A 27,407-nucleotide genomic window follows, 5' to 3' on the forward strand; every position below is an offset into this window, starting at 1 on the left:
GTAAAAATACACCTAGTTAAAGAAAAAACAGTAATTTTATATGAAAAATGATGACAATTTGTACAATGAAGACATTCAATTTCCTCTTTGCATTCAAGTATTTGAATGAACGTATCACACCTTGCACTTTAAATTTGCGTGACTGGTATATTTATGTGTTCTTACTCTACAGGTAAAAGGTAAAGCTGTGAAGATAAGGCCGAAAACCAAAGATTGGCTCAAAGGTTTTCAAGAGGAAATAGCCCGGAATAGGGACAGCATTGCCCCTATGTCACCCACTGCAAACTCCTGTTTATTGGAGGAGAACTTTGACTTTTCAAATCTGGATTATGACTCAGAAGGTTAGTGGAACGGTTTCCTTAAGAGTTTGAGAGAAAACAACATGTTAAAAAGTACAGAACACCTCCGATGAGGGCAGGTGCCCCTAGTCAGTTGTCCTCATTCACCAACCCCGTTGTCATAGAATTTAAGCAGAGCGCCTTTAAACAGAGCACCAGCCTGAGGAGTTCAGTTTTCAGAAGGTTCCTGAACGATCTAGAAGACACTCCGCTTCGAGAGCTAACTCTCGTAAGTAAATAGTGAACACTTGGGGTGAGAACGCTGATCCCTATTGGGGAACCTCTGACCCAATTTACACTTGCCGGATTTGGTGCTGGAGGAAGTTCACCTAACTCAGCAAACATTAGGTGGGCTTCCATTAATATATCCTGGGTGAAGGAGCGAAGTAATCCCCTTTAAGGCTATGTTAGACACCACTGTCCAATTGGCTGTGAAATAGGATTCTGTTGGCCATGACATCTTAGGCATCTGATGTGTTTAATGTCAGCACAGCTTGCCTTCCTTCATTTGAGGAGGGAGGAAGTTAAGACCTTTTCAAGAGCAGTTTGCATTACTCACATGGTCCTGAACCCTAATTGTAGATTGTGTATAACATGATTATAGCCAGTGAAAAATGCAATGTCGGTACTTTTCTGCATATGTGTCAAATTGCCACACTGTCCATCTAATGTCTCACATGCTACATAATGTGTGTATTTCTAGCTCAAACAGGTCAAATTAAAATCATGGCACAGAGAGTACATCGCTGTGTCTGACACTTTTGGAACTTTAACAGGTTACTTTTTAACCACTAATTTCCAAATTGAGGCCCTGAAATAAGTGTCAATTTACTCAGTTGTGTAAAAATCCCAAATTTGATGGATTAAGAGGAAGGGCTTTTGCCTGCTTTAGGAAACAAAAACTGGAAGTACTTACATTTAAACTTGAAGTACTTACATTTAATTACAGCAGGTAGTAGAGAATAACTCATTTTCATGAAAATGTTTTGTTTTTGTTCACACAAGTATATGTTTATACCAAAGATGATGTTCTCAACGTATACAAAGTCAGATTTATGAATCAATTTTCTTTATTGCCATTTCTTATAAAACCGAAAACAATAATTACACTTCTTGCCTACAACCAAAGAGGCAGGCTTAAAGTGTCACACATTTGAAGAACTTACCCCCATCCCAATTAAAATAAGATCAGATGCAAAAAAAATTAGCACACATCACTGCTTTGCAAATAGTTGAACAAATAACCGACAAGGTGCAGTTTCTGTTTGTTTTTTCTTTGTTGCCTCCTAGCATATTCAGCAGCCGTGATGGTGTAACACGGGGGGGGGGGGCAGGAGAATCATGACAAATAGCGCTGAATGATGGGCCCCTAGCTGGCCCCCCTTAGAGCAACCAGTTCCCTTGAAGCGCCCAGAAATAAACAGAGCATATATTATGTATCAAATGTACTATACTATTCTTCTGTGCTGTTTCTTAATGTAAAGAGTTAATTACTGAGGCCCATGGCATGAACAGAAGTTAAATATAAATCTGAAAACACAGTGTCGAACATAACTTATGTGCCCTAACTAAGGCACACTTTGATTGCAAAAGCATCTGTAGCATTTCTTTTAGGATGTGCTAAGTATGTATAGTTTTCAAGCTTAAAAATACTAAGCATTCTTAAAATGCTAAAATAGCTATACAGGAATGCCACTTTAATGTGAATGATACACCACGTAGCTAGTCTTCCCCCCTTATGCTACCTGTGGCCTCTGGACTTGGTTGTTCACTTCTTCCCTCAAAGTGTAAACTAGCTCATTGTACGTGGTACTTCAGAGCCCACACAGGTGGCCGGACAGTCCTTGTGCCCAGCAGGTTTCCCCACTGCTCTCCTCTGTAGCCTTCCCCACTCCTGCTCCGCTCGTTATCATTGGAGGCTGCAAAGCCGCCTTGGGTCCTGTCGGACCCTCCACTAGTGAAGGTTTGGTGAAGTGTGGATGGGGACCAGTACAGGAGACGGGGTGCATGGTGCACAGTGCTTGGTGCAGGGTGGGCTGCAGCAGGTATTTACCTGATAGGCATCCGGTGTAGCTTTTGGGTCACTTGTGGTAGAGTTGAGCTAGACCCGGAAGGAGAAGCCGGAGTCATCCATTTAGTTCACGGCCTGGTACCAGTGAAGTCCTTGTGCTCCTTTGTGTTCTGTCCCAGATGTGGAATTGAGGGGGGGGGTTGGAACACGGTGGTAGCAGAGGTGCAAGTAAGATCCTCCAGAGTTCTGCTATCTCAGCATTACTGCTACTACCTTTTCTCCCCTCCTCTGCTCAGTATTTCCTTTCCCCCTTCTCCTTGATTGAATAGGTGGGGATCAGGGGGTAAGGCAGTGACAGTTGCCAGCAGGTCTGTGGGAGCCAAGATGGATACGTTGATTTTTTGCCACAGTGCTGAGGGGGAGGCTCTCTCAGGCTTCAAACCCCTCTTAACTATCTCCTGCAACTGAGTCCTTCTGGTTGTTTGTGCCACTCTTTCTCTTTCTCTTGTAAGCCCTGCAAGAACTGCAGTTGGAGTCAGTGGGACGCTACTATCGGTGGTTTTTGGAAGCGAAGTATCCCCCAATCCGGAATTCACCTTTGGGTGCCCTTGAGTACCTGCCAAAAGGACTCGACCAGCCAACCTGCCACCAGCATCATTTATTTTTAGCCAATTAAAGGAAACCTATTTAAGTGACAAATGAAAACTCTCCTGCAAACGCTGCCTAAGAACACTAGGAAGAAACCTAAACAGCACTAGAAAAATTCTAAAAACTCCATTTAAGAGCCCCACTGCTGCAGCAGTGGGGCTCTTTATCCAAACGAGCAGTGGTGCTCTTTATCCAAACGAAGGACTCTGGGTGTGCTGAATATGGCAGCCTTAACGGATAACTATTTAATTGACCATTGCTGGGTCCATGAGTCCCATTTCCAACGCAGTGTCTGACACTGATATTATCACATCACAGGGAGTGGATAGTACCTCGCCTTTGTGTCCTAAGCAATTAATTTCCCCCAAACATAGTGAGAGTGACAGACCCAATAAAACATATACGCTGTTGAACAACCTCTAATCAAAACAATCAATGCTAGGCTTGTTTCTACATCAACACATTTGGCATACTCAAAACAACCCTCCAATAATGCTTTTCCCTCAGAAGCCAACCCTACAGTTAACATAGCACAAATGCTTAACGCCAACCCACAGAAACTAAGCAATTTGCAGGGACCTCCTACTTACAGTAATCACCGAGATTAATAGAACACCACAAATTTTTACCTTCAACCTTTCTGAGGGAGGGTCCTGATGAGAGCTCTCAAAATATTATCTCAGACCTTCTGCTAGACCAATGCCAGTCAGGCACTAGCAAACTAGCAAAACCTGACAAAGTAGAACAACATGAGCTTGCAAGTTCCCTGGATAACACTGATCACCTGATGGACAAATATGGCAATATTCCAAAGTCAACGATTACTCTTCCCCTTTGATAGAGGAGAGTGAAATAATCACAGACATGACTAACCAATGTCACTCCACTACCAAAGATTAAACAACTCCTTCAGTTTATCCAATGCTCTTTGCAATTACTGGGATTAGCTCAACTCTCACAAAAATGGCTGACACCCTGGAGGTTCAATCAATTCTTATTGGGGAACATGTCTCCTTATTAAAAACAGTAAACTGAGAATTAGTTGCAATGGACATTTCCAACAAGATCCTAGCAAGTATGGAAGAGAAAATTACAATTCTAAGAGAAAATACTTCCAACCCGACTAGAATGGATGACCTAATAAGTCTCTTACAATTACCGCCTATGAAAATGTATTCAAGTTTAAAACTGGATGCCATCTTGAACTCTTTTCGATATCTTGTGACAATGGCCCGGTTACTCGATCCGTCACTTGCTCCCCAAAAGTCCTTTGGTGACTCTAACATTCCAACCACGTTGGATGGCAATCCTCAGAAGCTGCCCACACCTGGGTTCCCTTCTGACACAACTTACAGGTGGCTGCAATGTTTACTTGCAATCATAGTGGGAGGGCTAAAGGAAACCCAACAGAATCTGCACCCTTAAAGACCTACCTTAGTAAATGACGCCTAAAAAGGCTGAAAAGATTAAATAAAAAACCTGGATAAAACCAAATAGGTTACTTCCTCTGGCATTAGCAATTCTCTAGCAAACCAAAACAAAAAAACCTATTAGTTTGATTTGTTTTTTTTTAAACCGGTCACATATGCCACATATGCCGATTGAAATATCAATGCTGAATGTAGTGTGAAAAAGTCACACCAACATTAACTGCTCCGCCATCTGGGAGGTTCTGCAAGTGACCACAGTTCTGCCTAGCATGCATCTTAATGGTATTTTAACTTGCAGTCAAGTGGGAGCAGCGATAATTAAGAAATCGCACAAGAGCATTAGCATTAACAAAGTTGACTAATACATGCCTCATTTCATAAAGCAACTGTAACAAAGAATGCAAAACAGTTCTGGTGTTTAATTGGGACTGGAATTGCTTTCTATAGGCCAGCATTTGATTACCATATCCCCTTCGGAACTAGAGAAAAATACCTAAAGACATATTTCTCCAGCTGAACTTTTCCATCACGTACTTTCACTTCATTTTATGACTGCACGTACATTTCAGAGGAGATAGCATAATTAACAACTCAATCCAAGAGTAATCGAGTCCCGGGCCCCAACAGGATCCTGATAGCTATAAGGAAGCATGATCCATTATCCTGGAGCCTTTTTTTGATCATGTTCTATTTTTCTGTCATATCCCAGCTTCTTGGCAAAGGGTCTATAATCCCCTGCCATAAGAAAGGACGTATAAGTGGTCCAGCCAACTTCAAAATTAAAGCCTTTTTAGACACAGTAGGGACATTCTTTGCAAAATATTCACTGTCTCTTCTCATGGACTGGGTAAAAACTAATAACCTTTCACAATATCACTTTACATATGCTGTGTAAATTACTCTTGTTACGTTCGAAAAAGTAAATCGCAATCTCCTGTGGTCCAAGCTCACAGCATTTTATATTGATAGTGCCTTGTTACTTCTGATCATGTCACTTCACTCCAAAACGTGAATGCAAGTTAAATTGTGGGCATATCAGCCATTTGTAGTAAGGTCATGATAGCAAGTGTCCTAGCCTCACTTCTCTTTTCTCTTTATACTTTGGATATAGGCTCCTATGTACATAAATCTAACTTTTGTCCTCCAAAACTGAGAAACCATCTGATCAGCTATCTAGCGTATGCTGACAACCTCACTATTTGTTCACAAACTCCACCAGACCTTCACTGCCATCTCACTGCACTGAATGAATTTAACCAGATAAACATATTATCAGTAAATATTGCAAGGGTGAAAATCTTAACTTTGAGAAGAAGATTAGGAAATTCAACTGGAACCTTGGACAACAAACAATCGAAATCGCAAACACTTATTCACTTTGGATACAAAACTTTCCACTCTGCAACACTAAAATCAAAGTCTGTAGTGGTAACCAAAGCCTTAAAAAGGTTTGCACAATTATACACCACTCAAAGTGTGCCTTTAGTATCAAACTTGTTCCAGGTTTGTCCTATGCTTCAGTAGCAGACAAAGAAAATAATTTAGACAAACTGGAAATCATTTTCACACAAAATGTAGGATCCTTTTTTAATCTCTGCACCTCAAGCCCTCGTGCTATGATTCGTCTTGAGCTAAAATTTCTATTTATTAACTCTTTTCACTTGTCTCAAAAAAAGTACTATTTTTGTGAATGTGTCCAAACAAGTGAAGATTCAATGAGGGACAAGATCTAGTGCAGAATAACTAGAATTTCTATCAATTTTCTGTGAACAATATCGTATTAAAGCTCACAGGTTACCGTCAGTTGAAGATCTATTAAAAATGTCGAAATTTAATCGTAAATATGTTATTAGAAAAAGTTTGCTTGAATCATTCCAAATGAATAATTTGTTGAACGCCTCTTACTACAAACATGCGGGATACCTCTTGGAATCTTACCTGCAGCCTAGGCAGCGGTACATTGACTAAGGTCTCAATTATTTCATATCTCCCTGAACAGTTTGAGGGCACTTGGAATACTATCCACCTTAGTCCCTCTTGTAGCCTTTGTAACAACTTTAACAAAACTTTAGAGCATATTCTATGTCTGTGCCCTGGCTTGAATGATATACGTAGCCAATATTTGCAGTCAACTTACACCAAACTCTCTTTTCGAATGATAACAAGAAGCAACTAGGGCATGTTTCTCTTTACTAATTAAATACCTTATTTGGAAATTATTGACCACATTTTTGGACTTAGCCTACAACAGACTTTAATCTGTAGATGGTCGTTACCAGGAAGCCAGAGCTGTGACCATTTAGATCTTTATAGTAAAGCATTTTATTTATTTATTTATTTTGGAATTTTGTAAAGCGCTTGGTTACGCACTCCGGCATGTCCCCGCGCTGAGAGAAAAGCCTTTGAGAGGGTCAGGATATTACAGTAGTGCTAGGCGGAAGAGATGGGTTTTGAGGGCTTTTCTAAATTTGGTCTCAGAAGGTTCGAGGCGCAATTCAGTGGGTAGCAGGTTCCAATTCTTGGCTGCAAGGCGCCTAAAAGATCTGCCCCCCATCCGAGCTTTACGGATTTTGGGGACAACAGCCAGACCCATGCCGGAGGATCGAAGCATCCGCTCTGGCCTATAGGGGGTGATGAGGCTGTTCAGAGGGCCTGGTGCTCTACCTCCAAAGATGCGATGGCACATGCATAAAGCTTTGAAGGTAATCCTTTCACGGATCGGAAGCCAGTGAAGGGACCTCAAGGCGGCTTTAGAGGGTGCTCTCCTAGGAAGCCTCAGCACCAGCCGGGCTGTGGCGTTTTGCAATACTTGGAGACGGTTGAGACTTTTGGCCGTAATACCCAGATATAATAGGTTGGCGTAATCGAGTCTCGATGTTACCAAGGCATGCACAAGAGTTTGTCTGGCACCAACCGGCAATAGGTCAAGGACCTTTCGTAGGCTCTTAAGTATCCCGAAACACATTCCAACCACCCGATTTACCTGGGGAGCAAAAGACAGATCAGAGTCGAATAGAACCCCAAGATTTTTCACCTGTTGACCCGGCACGGGGGTTGAGCCCAGACAGTCAGGCCACCATGCTGATGACCACACAGACAGCCCCCCCCCTATCACAAGCACTTCCATTTTGGACCCATTCAACTTCAGGCAGTTGTTAGACATCCAGGAGGCAAGCTCCTGCATGCAAGCTCTGAAGTTGAGTGCCGCAGTTTCGGGTGCCGTGACAGAGAGATGACCAGCTGTGTATCGTCAGCGTACGATACCAGTTGGATGCCATACCCTTCCACAATGGTGGCAATAGGGGAGGTGTAAAGGTTAAACAGGGTGGGGCTGAGGGCAGAGCCCTGGGGCACCCCTTGATCGAGATTGAACACACGAGAGTAGTGTTCTCCCTGTCTAACCTGAAAGCCCCTCTCAGTCAGGAAGGACTGCATCCAACTGAGTGCCACCCCATTTACTCCGCCATTGTTAAGACACTGTAGCAAGGTGGAGTGTGCTACAGTGTCAAATGCGGCACTTAGGTCGAGTAAGATGAGAGCCATGGTATGCCCCTCATCTACTCCTTGCCGAATGGTCTTGGTTGCCAGGAGCATCGCAGACTCCGTAGAGTGACGTGCGCAAAATCCAAACTGGGTCGGATGGAGAAGGTTGGCTTCTTCCACAAAAGTCATAAGTTGGAGATTGGCCACCTTCTCTGCCACTCACTACCCACCGACCTCCATTCTCGAATTCGCCACTACCAACCAACTTGCCACTTTGGCCATATAGGGAAGAAGGGAAATAGGCCGAAGATTGTCTAGCCTATCCCAGCTGAGATTAGGTTTTTTTTGGAGCGGGAGCACAATAGCTTGCTTCCACTTTTTGGGTACGGTGCCGGTCTTAAAAGAAAGATCCAGTGTGGGGTCCTACTGATTATAATAGTGCACAAACACAATGGGTCACCTTGGGGAACATGCTCGCGAAACGAGACATTGCTCAGATGTGGGGTGCTGTTACAGCCCCAAAGGTGGTACAGTGGAAGGGCAACATGGATTGGTGCCTGTTCCGAGAGAAGACAGTGTACGTGGCCAGGGGTAAACCCAAAAAGTGGCAAAGGATATGGGGGGCCTGGAATGAGTATAGGGGTGATATTTGACTGCCGCCTGACACCGCCCTCCTGGAAGAACGAATGTCCCCGTAGCCTATGGCTCCAACACACGTTCTATTAGCGGAAATATCCTGTATCCTCCCCCCCTCCATGGTATTGCAATGGGTGCTGTTCAGATTGTTTTTATGTTATTGGGCCTAGCTTTTCCTATGATCGGGCTCTGTTACACAAATGTTTAAATTGCCTTGTTTCTTAGCACTAGTTTGGTGCTTTTCCCTTCTTCATCTTAGTTAATTTTAAAAATTAAAAATAAAGAACCTTTGTACGATTTGGTAATATGCTTCTTGTACACCAGCTGATTGACCGATGATATGCTGCCTAGCCTCCGGGATGTAAGGCTAAATGGCTGTGTGCACTGATTTGAAAATAAAGGTTTTCCAAAAATTTAAAAAAAAAAAAAAAAGAAAGATCCAGAACATTTCTGATGTAGGGCTCAAGAGCTTCCATACTCCCTCCAAGGAGTTTCGGTGAGGCCGGATCACGGGGGGAACCTGACTTAATCAAGCGGCAGATTTGCTGAAGCTCTTTAGATGGTGGAGTGACAAATTTGCCTAGCCTATTTACGCCCTCATCTAATGGTGAGTTTTCACTGAACTCTAATGCCTTCCCCTGTCCCCCAGTGAAGGCGGAATAGATAGTGGCCACTTTATCAAAGAAGTAGGTGGCAACGCGGTTATAAGATTCCACTGAAACCAAGGAAGGATCAACAGATGAGCTACATAGAGATTCAGGTGGGTGTTCTTTCTCATCTTGCCTCATCCCACTGGAATAAACTAACTTTGCAGACTCTTAAAACAGGAACACAGATGGATTTGCTCAGGGACCTGAATTTTTTTAGCCTACTTGTAATCAGGGCTAATTTGCATGATTGCACAAACGCTATTGTCTTTCAAATTTAGACATCAATAATGCAAGAGTGATTTATGACAGACCTTAAAACACGTTTTTTTCTACTTTTAGAACGTTTTATGCACATTTATACTCCTTTGCCTAAGACTTTTCTTAATCATACTTTTTACATTACATTCTCTTTCCACTGCCCAGGATTCACCTACCAAAGGGTCCCATGCGCTCTCAGGTCCACCACCTACCACATCTATCAAAGAGTGCCCTGTAGTCTCAAGCTGTGTCTTCTCACAGAGCACCAGAGCCTGTTTCGACACTCCAAGAAGGCCATTAGTAGGTAGATGCCTTGCATGGTATTGCCTGGCTCTCATCTCCCCTCACACAGCAGCTACTCGATTGGGGCAAAACACTGCCCGAGCTCCTTGCGGGCCTCCATTTGCAGGCTGCTGCCCCCACTAATGCAGCCCGCCCAGCTGCAGTCAGCCAGACTCCCCATGTTGAAGCACAGATCTTAGGAGGAGCCACTCATGCCTCCAGAGTTTCTGTTGATGTTCTAGTACCAGCCTGCTGGGTGCCACATGCCCTCTTGTGCACTCTCCCCTGCGTTCTGCCTCCTTAGCACAGCTCGACTTTCAGCGCAAGTACGGGTCTATGCAGTAGTGTAGCGGGAGCACGGGGACAGTTGCCCCAGGCACACAATTCTTAGGGGAGCAAAATTTTAAAGGAAAACAAAATTGTGGTGGAAGGGACTCAGGAAGTGCTAACGGTCCACGTGTTAGGGGGCGCAATACTTGCCTTGCCCCAGGTGCTGGCAACCCACTCTATGCCTCTGGGTCCATGTGATGCAGCGTACGACTCATAGACTGCACACTGGCTTATACAGTAGAAGGTTACATGCTGTACCAGGCAGCACACTTTATTAAACGACACTCTGTAGAAGATAGTATGCTGCACACCAAAACATAGATGGCACACTCAACCTCGGGTCAGTAAACACTGTTTTACAAGAAAGATGGTGGGTGGTCTCTGATGTCTGCAGAGGCAAGTAACTTTAAATGCAATTGCGTTATTCCACCAGTGAGCAAGTACATTTAAAAAGTAAGACTTACTTCCGAAGCTTCACATAGTACAAAGTGTGGGAATTTCTGATATTTATCTTTACAGGGATTTCTTTGTATGGTTTTAATCACAATTAAGTTTTGCACATAGTGTCACACATAAAGCCTGGTATGTCACGTCTAAACAATGGTAATGTCACACATAAGCAATCTGAAACCTGGCAGCTATGAAAATAAGAACAAAGTAGATTATTGCAGCTCATGATTACACAACAGAAAAGATTGGTAATAATTCTCTGATTGTGAATCAGGGTGGTAGATGAAACAGTGAGTCACGAGGAGTGCCAGGTTTCAATATCTGTTTTGTAGCTTTAAAACTGTGATTCATTACAGTATTATGCTAAGCCGACCGCTGAGAGAGAACTCTGTATGCCCTTGTTTGCTAACCGGTTATATTAATTCCTGTCCCAACAATCTTTGGTAGGGGTTCACTCATAACATAATGCAGTTAAAGCATGAGTGAAATATCGGCTGAGCCTAATCTTGTAGCTACATTTGACAAAAGAAGATAATTCTGGGAAAAAGAACAGTGCTAAGCACACTTTTCAAAATTGTTAGAAAGGATTTCTCGAGCACCCACAACTTAGTACAGGCCGCTCCTTTGTTTTGATGTACTTTGAAGAAAAATGTTTAAAGGCGTGGAAGATGAGAACTTTCTGTCAAACTTGGCAATCTGGAAAAGCTGTGGAACACGCTTAAGACCTTTTTTTTTATTTTTCCTCAACTTTTACGACAGATACGAGCGTTGGTTACCAAAAACATTTTAAACACCAGTTACAAAACTACAAATCCTGAGTTTTTCCTTACTTGTATTATCTAAGCAGCCTACATTCCTTTGTGCTAACACTGTGTCTTATTCAAGATGATGGACAAAAACTCAGATTCAGAACCTCTGCCTCTTGAATTGTGTACTTCGGAATGATTAGAATTTCACTCCGTTTTTCTACAATTGTTATGTCATAATATAATTTTCCCAGAGAGCTTGCCTTCTAACTCTTCCTGTGATTGCGCCTCCTCACCCCACCTGGTTCTAAGAGGTGTGTTGAGTGGTGCCGGAATAAATTAGAGATGGGGTTCCCCTAAGATGAGTTTTGCGTATATGTTTTTAGCCCCTACTTTGTAGAGTATAGGTTTAGTGGTTGTCCAACCTGCGGTCTATTTTTCCTGGCAGCTTCCCTGCCTTGCTCGTCCCCTTCACCCTCCATGACAATACCCTTGTAAAGTCGAATGCATGTGTCCAGCTTTAAATCACCTAAACATGAATGGGGCAGGAATGTTTTTTTATGTTCACTTTCACTTGACCAAGTCAGGTAAAGCAGGTAAACTTGTGGCCTGAGAGTTGTGACCCCGGAATAAAGAACTGTGGTATCTCCTTCTATACTTTGGGAATGGGTCCTCTCCCTAGAGGGCCCTCCATAACAGTCCACTGGAGTCTGAGACTATCTTTTTTTACTGCCCCATCATCCTCATCTTACAAATTAGCTTGTTTATTTACCTACAAAGGTGGTTGTCCTATTTAGTTTAGCCATAGAAAATGTGCGTGTTTGCAAGGCACCTACTGCTGCTGCTGCAAGAGGCTGCAGTTATGTGAGGATAGCATACCGCTCCCACTGGACCAGTCTTTGACTCTTCCCTGTTGTTGAAGTTGTTATTTGCCAACAATGATTTTTTAAAAGAGAATTTTATTGGGTTTTCCAAAAAATTAAACATCAACCCCATACATTGACGGCAGTAACAGCGATCTTGTTTTGTATTTATGAAGAGGTCATGCAGCCGGCAGGTTGATTCAGGATGAAATACAATTCAGACTTCTATATCGCTCCTCCGCAATTAGTAATAACATTTTAAGACCACAGTAGTTGACAGCAGCATGAGGCAGTGTCTAAACCCCATGATCCCACGGTACATCACACATCGGAAGCCCAGCGGGCCCAGTACCCCAACTCAGTACCTCCCGCACCAACCCATGATGAGGCAGCCGGCAGCAAATATTCAGTCATTAAGTATATTGGCAGGAGTTCACCCCTAGAGAATCCCTCCAACCTATTTGTGGGGCACCACCATTTTTCCCAGAAAACTGTAAGGCCCGCCTAAATTATCACCTGACCTCTCCCCTTCCCTCGGGGGGGGGGGGGCACCCATGCAGCCCATTACTCACCCACCCCTCCATCACCATCTATCTCAACCATTCTCTGCGATCTTCAAGAGGTGCCATATTTTCTCAAACTTTCGAAGACTTACACAGGCTTTGTACACCTATCCAGGTTCCCCTCCCACTCGCACAGTGTGGGCTCCCCAATTTCTGCATCACATCACATCACACCACGCCACTGCCAGGGCCATATTACAGAAGAGCAGTGTGTACCTATCCAACATCTGCTCCCCCCTAGATGCCTAGGGCTATCATATGAGGCGTAAGTTAGATCACTATTTCTGTTACCCCGATGCTCTCCCAAAGTGTCCTCACCGGCTGGCACTCCCACACCTTATGCAGCAGGGTACTTCTCCGACCACAGACCCTCAAACATAAGGCAGACTCTCCATGCCCCAGTTTGTATAGCCCTTCACACGTGTAGCACACTCTATGCAAAAGTTATAATTGTACCAGGCGGAAGCCAGCCCTTATCACCAATTCTCGTGGGTAGTGGCAAGTTTTCCCCTCGCTTCATCTTCCATCCTCCCTAGGTCTTGCTCTCACCTGTCTCTCTATCTAACAGAGGCAAGCTATGGGGCAGTAGCGTGGTATAGACCTGAGAGATTGCATGCACATGTAAGGGGGACACCAACACCCGACATTTCAGAGGTGACTCCTCTGGTAGGTCTGCTGAGAGAGCCTGATGTTTTCTCATAATGCGCTGCATCTTCACATATCTGAGATATTACACCAGACAGGTCATACTCAGCATGCAACTCCGGGAATGGAATCAGCCCCCCTCTCTTCAGACGATCCCACCATGGAAATTCCCAGTGCGTTCAATGCCCACGACCTTCAGTCGCTCTGAGCTCCCTCAGTGTCTCAGACTCCCATAGAGGTGTCGCAAAAGTGAGCTTCCCCTCCCATCCTAAGAGTCACATTGCCCTCCTCCATATGTCCACCGCTAGGGCGGTTGGCGCTGATTGCGATTGCGTTCTCCCCGAACCCTTACAAATACCGCAGGTGACCTGACGGTTCCAGCTCCCATCTTTCTGCTATCAGTGAGGGGTCCTGCTCGCCTGAAAGGACCCAGTCGTTTGCACTAACAAATTAACCACCCAGTAGTACATTTTCAGGTTGGGCAGGAAAATTCCTCTGTCCCACGCCTTCCTAGTTAATGTCACCAGGGCAATCCGGTGGGCCCTTCCATCCCACAGCTGAGTGGCACCGTGTAGTACATATTCTGGAGGACATACAAGAATTTTGACAGGTATATCATACTATAGAGCACACCCCTCCCCATTAGTGACAACAGCAAGGAACGCCAGTGGCCCCAGTCCTTCGTATATGCCTCCAGAATCCTCTCCAGATTTTCCAGGAGGAACAAGTCATCTCCTGTAGTCACATACATGCCCAGGTATCTAAAACCCCAGGGTTCCCAGCGCACCGGGAGGGACTCCGGGGAAGAAGCCCAGTAGAACAGAGGGAAGGCAACCTATTTCTCCCAGTTAATGCGGAGCCCTGAGTAGACCCCAAAGATATTTAGGCTCTCCAACACACACGAGAGAGAGCGGCCCAGGTATGATTATATTGCTCAACACTAAGCTCAGCCCCCCCTCCCTCTTTTCTAATTTTTGCATTAAGAGGCTTGGCCGGGATGCGCATGGAGCCAGTTGAGTGAATCTGAGATCTGGTGCGGGAGGCCCGCAGAGAAACTTCTCCTGTGCAGATTTGGACCTTCACTGAGCCGGGAGAGGTCTAGGACTGGCTGGAGATATGGTGCAGAGTTGACGTTCGGGGCGACCCAGATCGGCGAGAGCGGCGACAGGGGAAAACACAGAGATGCCAGGATCCAAATCAGGAAGAGGAAATTCTCACCAATAAAAACTCTGACAAATAAGCCTGCACTGCAGGAACTTAGTTAGGAGGTTCGACCTTCCCGGTGCCCAAGAGATGCAGAGAGCCCTCCCAAAGATAAGGTTGCACGGTCTGGACGCACGCATGGCCTTCGGCGCGGTCGAGTGGCCGTACATGTTTGCAGTTTTAGAGCGCATGGGGCTGGACGGAAAGTTTATCGAATGGCTGAAGCTGCTATATACCGCACCTCTGGCTCAAGTCGTAGTAAACGGACGAACATCAAACACTTTTATGTTAAATCGGGGAACAAGTCAGGGTTGCCAGCTGTCTCTGCTGTTGTTCGCGAAGATACTGGCGCCCCTGGCAAGTTGGATTCACCGGGACGGAATTATCCGGATCTACAATGGACAGAGGGACGTTAAGATAGAATTTTGCTCTATGCAGATGATATACTCTTATATGTAGCGTCCCGGCGACCTTCATTGATAGGATACTCCAGATCTGCTCCACTTTCTGTCGTTCCTCGGGTAAGTCATCAACTGGTCCAAGTGGGTGGTGTTCCCCCTGCGTGGGCCTGCTCCTGTCCTGCCTGCAGACTGCGAAGCATAAATTGTGATGGAAGAATTCACATACATGGGTATCTGTCACCTCCAGGGAGGATCTTTTCTACATGCAAAATCTCCTCGCTCCCCTGGTCCAACTACAGGGGGACATGCACCCCTGCCGCTATCCCTGTTGGGAAGAGCGGCGTTATTTAAAATGATGGCCCTACCGCGGTTCCTTTATGCTCTGCAAAATACACCCTATAAGATTTCCAAAGCGTACTTCAAGTCCATAGACGGGGAGGTCAGGAACCTGCTCCGGGATGGGAAGGCTTCCCTTATATCAGCCCACAAACTGACTAGTGGCTGGTACGACGGAGGAATCGTGCTCCCCAACATTCGGGCGTATTACTGGGCAGCCCAATTGGTAGTCATCATCAAATGGGTTTACTGCGCTCAGGGTCATCCGTCGTGTCATATGGACTAGTGGTTGATGGGAGTCGGGGTACAGCGAAGCACTATTTACCAATCCCAAAAAGCAGAAGCTAACGGGGCCCACTGCCCAAATGGTTGGCATCTGGCATAAAGTTACTAAACCTCTAAGATGGGGGAATAAGGTGACATCCGACACAACCCTCTGGTGGGCATAGTGCCTGGGAAAGTTGGGCTGCTACCAAGGCTTTAATAAATGGGATACCATTGGCATCTCAAGATGAATGATCCGTGGGCAATGGGGGGAAATAATCCTATTTACAGAACGGCAGAAAGAATACAAGCTCTCCGAGAAGGAACTCTTTAGATATTACCAAATTCAGCATGCTCTCATGGGGGCGGTCCCTGGAGAGGCGGCCGTACCGGAGGCATCACCATTAGAGAACAGTCTCATATCCGAGCATATGCAATGTAAAGCCATATCCCCAACCTATAATAAAATTATCAACAACTTTCTTGACCCGCTCCTCACTTTACGTGAAGTGGCAATATCATCACAATTGTGTCTCATTCTGCTGAAAACACTCCATAGATCATACATCCCATGCACCACACTGCTGGGCAAGACTGATGAGGCTGGGTGGAACAGGCTATATGGGAGGGTGGGCACTTTCTTCCATATTTTCTAGGATTGTCCCTTGATTCAGTCATACTGGGAAGCAATAGTTACGCGTCTGAAAGATGCATGTGGGGGGTTCATTCCATTGTTGCCTAAACTGTGATATTGCATATATGGGATGCAACTGATATGAATTGGACTGAACACCTTTGCACTACTATGGGCCTCATGATTGCAAAACATAATATTGCCCAGAGGTGGTGAGCAACAGAGCCGCCAGCCTTTGTGGATTGGGATTGAGACATGGACTTGCTCATGATTGCTGAAGTCGAGGTCTATAAGAACAGAGGATGCCCTCGGAAGTGGGACATGGTTTGGAGAAAATAAAGTTTGTTCCGAGGGAATGTTTGCAGTCCTCCTCACGCCTGGGGCATACGTACAGATGGAGCAAGTGGTAGAGTGGGGCCTCGGACGAAGACATGTGAGGTGGTCTTTAATGCTTGAGTACATAAGAAGTCTCAGTAACTGTATTTGTCTTCTATGTCTAGTGAGACTGGTCAATGTATCGCTTCTGCATTGCTTTGTTGATATGCTTAATAAACAGAATATACAAAAAAAAGTGCGGGAAACAGTTCAGTTTGTAGAGGGGCTTTTGTTATTGCAAAAGCAATTAGGTAAGATTCCTCTGCTTTTCTTTCATGTTTATTAATTTAGCCAGAATTTCTTGGCAAACTGTCCAACCAATATTTACACATGCATAAAGAGAAAGAGGGGTAGCTTCTTTCAAGAAGATGCTTCAATGAAATACTTTGCACTTGTATTTTTATGTGTGGTTTTATAGTTTATTTCCTTTTCAAGAGATGAAAAAGAGTCGGGATACAGAGGTAAAACATGTGGAGGTGACATAAGGAAGATACGCATATCTTACTCACTTGAATTTGTAAGTCTAATAGACAATGGTTTGAATATTTCTTTTTGTGTTACATGGATATAGAAAACTCAGTCTCTATACTTCGCTAGTGTTGGCAGCCATGAAAGCCAGATGCCTTTAATAGCGTTGAAGTTAAGATATAATCATAACTTTATAGACCAACTAAAAATCAATCCTTTTTTTCAGGTGATATTCTGGATGATGATTGTGATGACTTTGTGCCTCAGCACCTAGTGATGGAAGATGGGACATGTCCAGAAGATTTCTTCGAGGGACCTGAAACTTTGACTGTTACAGCTGTGGCTGCATCTGCTCGCCAATCTCCACGAATTCAGAAAAAGAAACCTCATTCTTTCAAAGGTAAAGATTGCTTCTTGTTAAGATTTTCTTTAAGGTTTGGTTCTAATCGATATAGAGCCTTTAGCCAAGTTAGTAAAGCAGTAAACCAGTAAAATTGTATGAAATCAAAGTCATCTCACTGAACAAACTGGTGTCTAGCTATACCAGCTTACCCTGTACTCAGTTTTGGCATGTGTTTTGTTTTAGAACTGCTGATAAAAGACTCTTATATGTACATTGTTATGAGCTCTGATTCGTACCTATCAAGCTTTTATGTATTTATAATGCTTTTGCACTGTGCACTTTTATGTTTCATTGAACCAAAATAAAGTTCATAGATTGACTCATGAATAAGGTACTGGGAGGTCGATGGTGGGGTAGGTGCAATACCACACTAACCTAAAGCATTATTCAGGATCATGTTGATTTTCCTCAATCCACTGTGCACAAGATTGCCTACCCATCACCATTCCAAGGTCGGTGTCAGATCCTTCAAAAATGTGTTGTCTGACAGGGTCCTGAATATTTAAATAGACATCTTGCATTCACCTGTACCTTCCACTTCAGCCTTCTGCACTAAATTCCACTGATAGAAAACCAGGCCAAATTCTCCCTTTTGTACCTCAGTTTCCTAAGCTCACAAGAGTGTTCTTTTTATAAAGTGCTCCACTAAGCTGTGGAGTAAGGATCATGCTTTATCAAATACTTAACATTGAATAACCCCAACTGTAGTAGGTGCACTAGCCCACCAATCAATGTTATTGGCATTGGAACTGCAGCCGATGTTCAACCTCCAATGCTATCTCTTTAAGAGTGGGTCTGTAACCTGCAGGTGACACAATGCCTGCTGCATTTATTCAACTCCATAAATCTATTTGTCACCTTTTCTCTTGCTCATTTTTAAAGAGAGACGTCACTGCACCTCTTACACTCAAGAACCCTGTACCTCCCTGCTTTTCACCACCGACACCCCATCTACTCTCCCTCACATTCAATCTCTTTTTTCTGACTACTTTTTCTTGCCTGGTACACATGGCAATTATGGAGAAATCTCAGACTCTACACTTCCCAACCCTCAATCTCATGGTCTGAGATACGCCCCTTTCTAGAGTCAGCTTCGAGGTGCAAAATGTTGAATGTGTGAATTTAATTCAGAGCTGCTGATTTACATACTCACTATTTCTACCCTCACAAACTCTACTTATTAAGCAGAGTTTCCAGCAACAGTATAGAATTACCACAGTGCTAGTGTTAAAGGTGAGGTGTGGAAACGTGTGTTACCAAGGGTCGGCGTTGGGGGATGCTATTGCTGTATTAGGAGCCGTAATGGTGTATCACACCCAGTTACCTAAAATTAAGTGCAAAGTAAGTTTATACATGTAAATTAGGCATGTAAAATGCCCAGACATCCCCATATATTATATAAGTGCAGAACAAGGAATACAAACTTGGAGCATGATCAGAGACCAGATACCCGGGAACAGAACAAGCAGTTGTTAGTGTTTAATCTGACAGAGACTTCACTAATGGAAGAACACCAACTGGTCCTTAACAAAAGCCTTGACTTTGTTCTGACACCTACCCTTGAAAATTCAGACTTCACAGTGGAGTAGCCGAATTCTGCAGAAAAATCAAACTCAATGCCTTCTTTAGAGATGAGGTAAATCCAGCAATGGACAGCTGGCACTGAAAGAACTTACAGATAACCAGGATTTGGTAAGCAAGCCAGCCGATAAAGGTGGAGGAATTGTTGTACTGAAGAAAACCAACTACCGGCCACAATGTATTGCTCTGCTCTCCGATAAGATACTACAGACCATTGGCAGAAGATCCCACACCCAGACAATGCAGGACAATGGAAGACCTGGTGCAGGAAGCAGAAACCAACTACTGATTATTAAAGAAAGAGGCAGAATATTTAGTTGTGAATGAACCAAGAACACCATACTTTTATTCGCTGCCCAAGATGTCCAAAAACAAGATGCCCATGCCCTCCCTCCTCCAGACAACCAGTAGTGTCAGGCATCAGCTCAATCTTGGGACCACGATCACAATTCACCGACTACTTTCTGCGAGCAATTGTCCAATGCACTCGCACCTACGTAAAGGACACCAGAGATCTTCTGAATCTACTTAAGGACCAACAATATGACCCGTAACCTACTAGTAGGATTAGACATTGAAAGCCTGTACACAAGCCTACTAGAAGACGCTGCTTTGAAAACCATTGAAGACGTCCTACTTGGAGAGGATTAGAGCTACAAAGCACAAAGACACTTTATCCTAGAATGTTGTAGATTGACACTGACTGAAAAGTTCTTAGAGTTGAGGGTTCATAATACCTCCAGAACCATGGAACTTCTACAGGCAGCACATTTGCCCCTAGTCTGGTAGGCCAGTATGTCAACACCTTTGAAGACACACATTTACTGAACATCCCTTATCCATTCCAACAGAGGATACTACTCTGGAAATGATACATTGATGAAATCCTCATCATCTGGCAGGGAAATCCAGATACAATACAGGAATTCCTAAGGTGGCTCAATACTTAAGACCATTTCCTAAGATTCTCCTGCATGGCACAGGAGACCACACTAGACTTCCTAAATGTCACCATCTTCGCCGAAGGCACGGGTCTAAAACCGAAAACCTATTACAAGCCCACAGATAAAAACAGCCTACTCTCATTCAACAGCTTCCACTCACGGCCCTTACAGGAGAACATCCCCTACTGCCAGTTCTAGAGGATCTGCCAAAACAGCAGTAACATGCTAGACTACAAAACATACACACTAAACCTCACAGAAAAATTAAAAGACATTATACACAAATGTCAAAAAAAGTGGGGGGTACCAAAATCGAGAAAACCTTGTGAAGCCTCCAGATAGGTCTGCCAACTATGAAGTTTTTATGTGCGTCACAACCTACTGTATGGCCTCCAACCATTTAAAGAAGGCAATTAATAAACATCGGAGAATCATAAAATCAGGCATCTTAAAATGGTCAGACCTAGATCCTCCCATAAAAAAAGAAAAACATCCAAGACTATCTACTCCATACTCAACAGCGAAAAGTGCAAAAAACCCTCCAATACTGTGTTATCCGCCTAGGGTCCCCAACCTGTGGCTTGTGCTTTGTGTGCCACTTAACCAAGACACTAGACCACAGCGACAACCTCAGATGGTCTTTAGGAAGGCATACAAACTACAATACAACACATGTGATCGACATGATGACATGTCCCTGCCGACTCGCACACTGTAATGACATGCAGAAAAGTAAAAACACATATAGGAGAACACCATAGCAATATCAAGTGCAAAGTAATGACACAGATGAGCAACCACTTTTTGTCAACAAAACACTGAAAATGAACTTGAGTGGGTGATGCTTGAGACACTAGACGACTTCAGCAAAAATGCAGAATTCCTCCTATTTCTGAAAGAACGTTTGGTTTATTGACTCATAACCTTTGATAAAGGCCTGGATGAGAATATCCCTTGGTGAGCAGTCAGCAAGTAGGACCTATATGGGTGGACAACAGCCAAAAGAATGCCCAACTGTTACGCCACAGAGCAAAGTGAACCAACAGAGCACAGTACACGACCGTAGGAATAGTCAGGCCCTGGCCAATATGAAGGAAAAACTAGACTTGGATGGCTTTGAACTCTACAGCGGGAGAGCATGCTTCCAACCAAGGACGAATATATATACAACCAAAAATAACAAACACAGCAACCTACAAGACATAATACTATATGAGTAATAATAGTCCTCCGCCCCTCTGTTAAATAAGCTGTTAAATAGATAATTATGCGTTCAAAAAAAGAATATAGAATCACATAAACCAAGACACATTGCAGAACCTATTGTGGTTACGTACAGTATTCAATCAAAGATACAATATTAAAAAACAAGTTTAATGCAGTGTGTTTTTGATCTTGACTGCATCAAACACACAATGTGTTAAGACACTATACACATCATTGTGCAAAGCAACACTTAGTCTTTTTTCAACAGCACACCAAGCCATCCCTAGTGACATTGTAGAAATGCAGCACACCACATGGGGTAATCACAGTACACGTGTGGATAATCACTTCGGTGTATATACCCGGGCACTCCCGACAGCCAACAACATCTTAGCCGGATGAGACACGAAGGACACACGCCGGACGGTCCAATAGCAAGTAAATGGGTAGCTTTACAAGAGAAATGCTGTGTACTTAGAATAAGCATACCATAGAGACGCTTGAGAATCCAAAGTCTACTGTTTGATTAAGCTTTAACTTCAACTGCCTTTTTATTTAACTTTAACATCAAGCAGTCAGTTTAAAGCTGTGTAATTATACAAAATACAGCACGTAGACACTTGAGATTCCTAAGCCTACAGCCAAGCATGATTACTGTGCCACTTTACCAGTAGGTAAAGACGGACAAGGGAAATTCTATGTACTTATACCAGGCGCACAATGCAGATGCTTGAGATTCCAAAGCCTTCTGTTGGAAAAACTGTAACTCAAAGTTGCCAGTTTTACTAATTTCGACCTTAAGCGGGCGGTTAAAAAAAGGAAACCGCTGTGCACTTATCCAGAGCACAGTACATAAATACTTAAAATTTCGAAGTCTATAGTCAAGTTTGATTAACCACGCTGCTTTACCAGTAGGTAAAGTCTGGCCCATCCAGGTCTACATGAATCCCATGGGGCCATTTAGACCCCTCATAGAGGTAACTACAGTTTTATTTGCCTTTTCTTCTTTTTTCTGCATAAACTGTCACCTTTCCACCAACTATGCCCTACACAACTTTAAGTACCACAAACAACCGCATACCAACACAAGCAATGCTAGTGGTTGTAATAGGAACCAAACAAACATGCCATCAGAAACCAAACAATGGCTGGACATAGGGATACAAACGCAATTGAGAAGGTTCCTAAAGAAGAGCTCATACAAAAACTAATATGCATTTCTGCATTTAGAGTATGCAACAACGCTTCCTAAGGTCCTGAAAATCAGACCAATCGGCTAATGTGCCGATTCATTCATCCTGGCACATCAAAAGACCACATGCCCGTTACCAATCCGGTCCTCGGATGCTTGATTCCGTTCTGGGAAGGACATGGCTTTTGTAGTTCGGACTGGACTGTTCCCATGGGGCAACAGGGTCAGAGCTGATTTGCATATCGCCATTGTCTAACCCAGGGTGGTGTGGAGTGCAAAAAAACGATGGATTTGGGCCCAGATCTTTTGACTGGGGGAGTGTGTGACATTGATCCACATTCAGTCCATCACTTGTTGTTTTTGCAATTGCCGCCCTAAGTGCGCTGGGGATGCCCAGACGTGGGTCCCAGGCACTCCACACCACTTGGAGTCAAGCTAGCCGGGCTGATGAGAGGTGCTACCTCGAAACCGGTCCGGTCCTCGGATGCTTGATTCCGTTCTGGGAAGGACATGGCTTTTGTAGTTCGGACTGGACTGTTCCCATGGGGCAACAGGGTCAGAGCTGATTTGCATATCGCCATTGTCTAACCCAGGGTGGTGTGGAGTGCAAAAAAACGATGGATTTGGGCCCAGATCTTTTGACTGGGGGAGTGTGTGACATTGATCCACATTCAGTCCATCACTTGTTGTTTTTGCAATTGCCGCCCTAAGTGCGCTGGGGATGCCCAGACGTGGGTCCCAGGCACTCCACACCACTTGGAGTCAAGCTAGCCGGGCTGATGAGAGGTGCTACCTCGAAACCGGTCCGGTCCTCGGATGCTTGATTCCGTTCTGGGAAGGACATGGCTTTTGTAGTTCGGACTGGACTGTTCCCATGGGGCAACAGGGTCAGAGCTGATTTGCATATCGCCATTGTCTAACCCAGGGTGGTGTGGAGTGCAAAAAAACGATGGATTTGGGCCCAGATCTTTTGACTGGGGGAGTGTGTGACATTGATCCACATTCAGTCCATCACTTGTTGTTTTTGCAATTATTCTCCACAACATAGAAAGAAGAATCACGTATCACTATGAGACTCTTCACATCTTAATCATCACCATACATTTTCAACACTACACTTTCCTTAGAGATCCTCAGCTTCGACATAGTTAGCAGGGCGCTGTTGTATATTATCATAGCATTGGCAACTAGAAGCCAAACCCAAGGCAAATAAGAGCTTTAACATGTCAACCAGATTGCACTCAAAAAAGAACCCGCAATGTATATAGGTAAATGCATTCCTCACAATATCACACTGGGTGTTTAGGGAAACAACCATTGGTAAATAACAATATATTTACAAGATTTTGCAGACTCTAATCTCTTTATTTTCCTTCCAGTTATAGGCAGCAAACTGCACCTATAATGATGACTCGTCTCGGGCAATGAGCAGACCCTTGACGAACAGCCGATTGGTAATACACTTACCTGAGACTCAAAGTCAAGGGAGGGAAGGAAGAGCAAAATGTTTTAATGAGGTCCTACATTCGAGCTCCTCCCTGAGAACAGATAAGTGGTAATCAGGGTAGGGGCAGTTCTTCCTTAGCCAAGATGGTCACAGAAAGTTGAACCACATGGCTGTTTGTCCTGTTGCTGAAAGACCTGCTGGTTAGATCTTGGTGCCCTCACACACCTGTTAGGGTGTCATGCTTCATTATTGGGCGCTCCTTGTCAAGCCGTCGCTCCAATGCTTGATGGGCCAGGGGGCTCTTTGTTGGAGATCTTATGATCCAAAATCGCCATGTAGATGAATGCATGTGAGGTGGCAGTGTACCTAGTGATATGAGTGATATATGTGAGTGTTGAATAAAATAGACTCGGGTATCATAGAAACTGAATTTTATAAAGGTAGGATACTCTGTCTAGTTTAATAGCAGTGGTGTTCTCATGTGGTCTTAAAGTACCGGATAGCTTTCTGTAACCATCTTGGCCAAGGAAGAACTACCCCTACCCTGATTACCATTCATACACTTACCTGTACAGCCCTCCGAATTCCTGCAACAAAAGGGATTCATTCCACACGGTCCTGACGAAGGCCATAGCTTTGTAGGGGCAGCAGAAGGATGAAACATGTCGACTAGACTACTAGATGTTGAGGACCAATAACTTGCCCGAACAACATCTGTGTTCGAGGTATATGAGCTGCAGAATTCATACTTTTGCATAGATCGCCATCCTGTGTTGTGCTCGGATGCTTGCAACTTGTTGTTGTCTTGGAAGAAGTCTTTGTAGTCACAAGATAGGTGACTCCTCCCTAGGACGATAGTGTGCATGGGCTCCATCCTTAGATAGTTTTTTCCACCTTCGGGTTCAGATGTAACTTCAGCGCTCCAATTTGGTACCTTGTTTCCAGACCTCTTTGACGTGCAAAACCTCACAAATCTACGGTATTGTTTAGTTCTCGTGCCTCAACGCAATAACTCAAGAATCCACTGGTTCCTGTTGTCGCCACTGGGCCTATCGACGTCATTCGAGCCTACAGCTAATGGATAGGACTCCATTTAAAAAATGCCCCCAGTGTGGACCTAAATTTCCACACTGCGACCATCGCAAGGTCTGCAACCATTGTCTCTGGCCTGAACACGAAGAAAAACTTTGTCATGGCGCAATGATCGGCACTGGTTCCAGAAGATATCTTCAATGAAGGCTCGACCTCCCAGAGGCAGAGGATTCAGAGGAACTTGATATCGTATCCGAGGCTGATGATGACGACTCCGATGACTACATCACTCCAGGTCAATAAGTGAGTACAACTGCCCCTGACATTACCCTACCCTAAAAAAGGCTCCGGTCCAAATTACGCCTGAAGGCCATAGTCGAGACCGAAAGAACACTTCAGAAGCCCCACCTCCAGGCCCGGCTCCGAAGACAAAAGAAAAGCCTTCTGGCGGCTCGGGACTGAGCAAGCCACACATCAGTGCCCCAAAAGCACAGTCGATACCGAAAGCAGGAACCTATCCCGCTGTCGCTAAAAAGGCCTCAGCGCCAAGTACTTTGGTACCGAAAAACCAAAAGGCCTCGGAACCGAGGACACCTCAAAAACCTTCGAATACGGAAAAAGACACCGAAGCCGAATGACATAAAAACCCCTTCAAAGGCTCCAGTCAAACCTAAACCACGCCTGAACCAAAAACATCGGCGCCGAAAGCACACGCAAGCGAGGAGGAACGGTTTCTACCAGATCCCATCGATCCGAAACAGAAAACACTGCATGTTGACCCTAAAACAGGCCATTTTATCAGTACCCCCTCGAACAAAAGAAAATTCGACACCCCAAACATTCCTGAGGTGCCTGTGAAGAAAAAAGACTGCGCAACTTCACCATTTAGACCCTCTTCTCCTGTTCTTCCTACTGAGCCTTTCTCTCCTCCAAAGTCTCCTATACTTCCTCCATACTCCCCACCACCACAGGATAATGATGCCCTACGGGATGGGGGTGGATATAATGACCCCTTCAAGGATCCTGATGATGACACTAACATACCACAGGACACATGGGATGACTACAGTCACCCTGTAGATCCTCCAGACCTCCCTGATCCAGAGGCATACCCAACCAGACCATCTCCCCCAGATGACAACATTGGCTTTAGTCAGCTCATTGATAGGGCTGCCCAATATCATGGCGTGCAAATGCATTCAGACCCCACAGAGGAGGACTTCCTGGTACACACTTTGGCACAGTCACAAAGGACAGTACAGTTATTACCCATGCTTAAAGGTGTCATCAAACATGCTCCAGACATCTTCAAAAGCCCCGTCAGGAACAGGATTCTCAATCCTCGCATTGATGAAAAACATAAACCCGCCACTAAGGATCCCACCTACATTAAAGGTCATCTCCCCTTAGATTCCCTGGTAGTGACCAATGCTAGGAAGTGGGCCAACTCCCAGACCTCCGGTGATGCCCCACCTCCAGACAGAGTCAAAACTGCTAGACTCTTCCGGCAAACGAGTTGCCTCCCAAGCAGCTAATCACTGGAGGATAGCTAATGCACAAGCATTACTTGCCAGATGTGATTGGGCTCACTACAACGAGCTTGAGGGCCTAATGCAGCATTTGCCTGACCTATACAAGACCAAAGCCAATGATTTGATTCAGGAGGGCAAGTTAATAAGGAACAAATACATTACATTTTCCCTCTATGCTGCAGACACTGCATCTAGATCAATCAACACTTGTGTGTTACTGCGAAGACATGCATGGTTTCGCATTTCTGTCTTCAAACAAGAAGTAGAAACTACTATCTACAATCAGCCGTTCAATCAGGAACAACTTTTTGGCCCAGCTGTAGACACAACATTAGAGAAAATGAAAAAAGACCCCGAGACTGTAAAATCTATGGGTGCATTACAGTCTCCGTCTACACAAGGCTCCTTTTGTCGCTCCTTTTATAGGGGTGCATCCAAAAACATCAGTACAGATACTTCTTCCTCCTCCTACAAAAGTCCCACACCACCATCCCCCAACAAGGGATATTTCAGAGGTGGATACAGGGGAAACAACAACAAAGTGAGGGGCCGAGGTAACAATACTCACACCTCCCCCACTAACAAACAGTGACTTTCCTCCACTCCCTCCAGACCATTCCACTCCGGTCGGAGGGAGACTTTCACAGTTCCTACATGTCTGGAATTCCATCACTACAGACAAGAGGGTAAGACAAATTATCCAGTATGGTTACTGCCTGGAACTTTTGCAATGCCCCCAACATACCGCCCAAACAGCGTCCAATGCCCACTGAACATCTGACGCTCCTTAAGCAAGAAGTTCTCTCATTGCTTCAAAAGCATGCAATAGAACCAGTTCCCCTAGAGCATCAAGGGACTGGAGTTTACTCCCTATATTTTCTAATCCCCAAAAAGGATGGTACTCTCAGACCAATACTGGACCTCAGACCTCTCAACTTCTACATAAAGTCAAATAACTTTCATATGATCACTCTTCAACAAGTCCTTCCACTACTGCAACAAGGCCACTTCCTTGCAACTTTAGATCTCAAGGATACCTACTTCCATATTCCCATA

General features: G+C 44.4%; 1 protein-coding gene across 1 annotated transcript in view; it reads left to right on the forward strand.

Moving 5' to 3' along the window:
- The window catches only part of SYNJ2 (synaptojanin 2), a 745,535-nt gene that overhangs the window by 643,062 nt on the left and 75,066 nt on the right, over positions 1-27,407 (forward strand). Inside the window, exons 21-22 of the mRNA XM_086927319.1 lie at positions 173-341; positions 17,241-17,414. Coding sequence (XP_086783445.1) covers positions 173-341; positions 17,241-17,414 — 343 coding nt within the window. The remainder of the gene's footprint in view (positions 1-172; positions 342-17,240; positions 17,415-27,407) is intronic.

Source organism: Lissotriton vulgaris, chromosome 6 (assembly GCF_964263255.1).
Source record: "Lissotriton vulgaris chromosome 6, aLisVul1.2, whole genome shotgun sequence".
Taxonomy (NCBI): Eukaryota; Metazoa; Chordata; class Amphibia; order Caudata; family Salamandridae; genus Lissotriton; species Lissotriton vulgaris.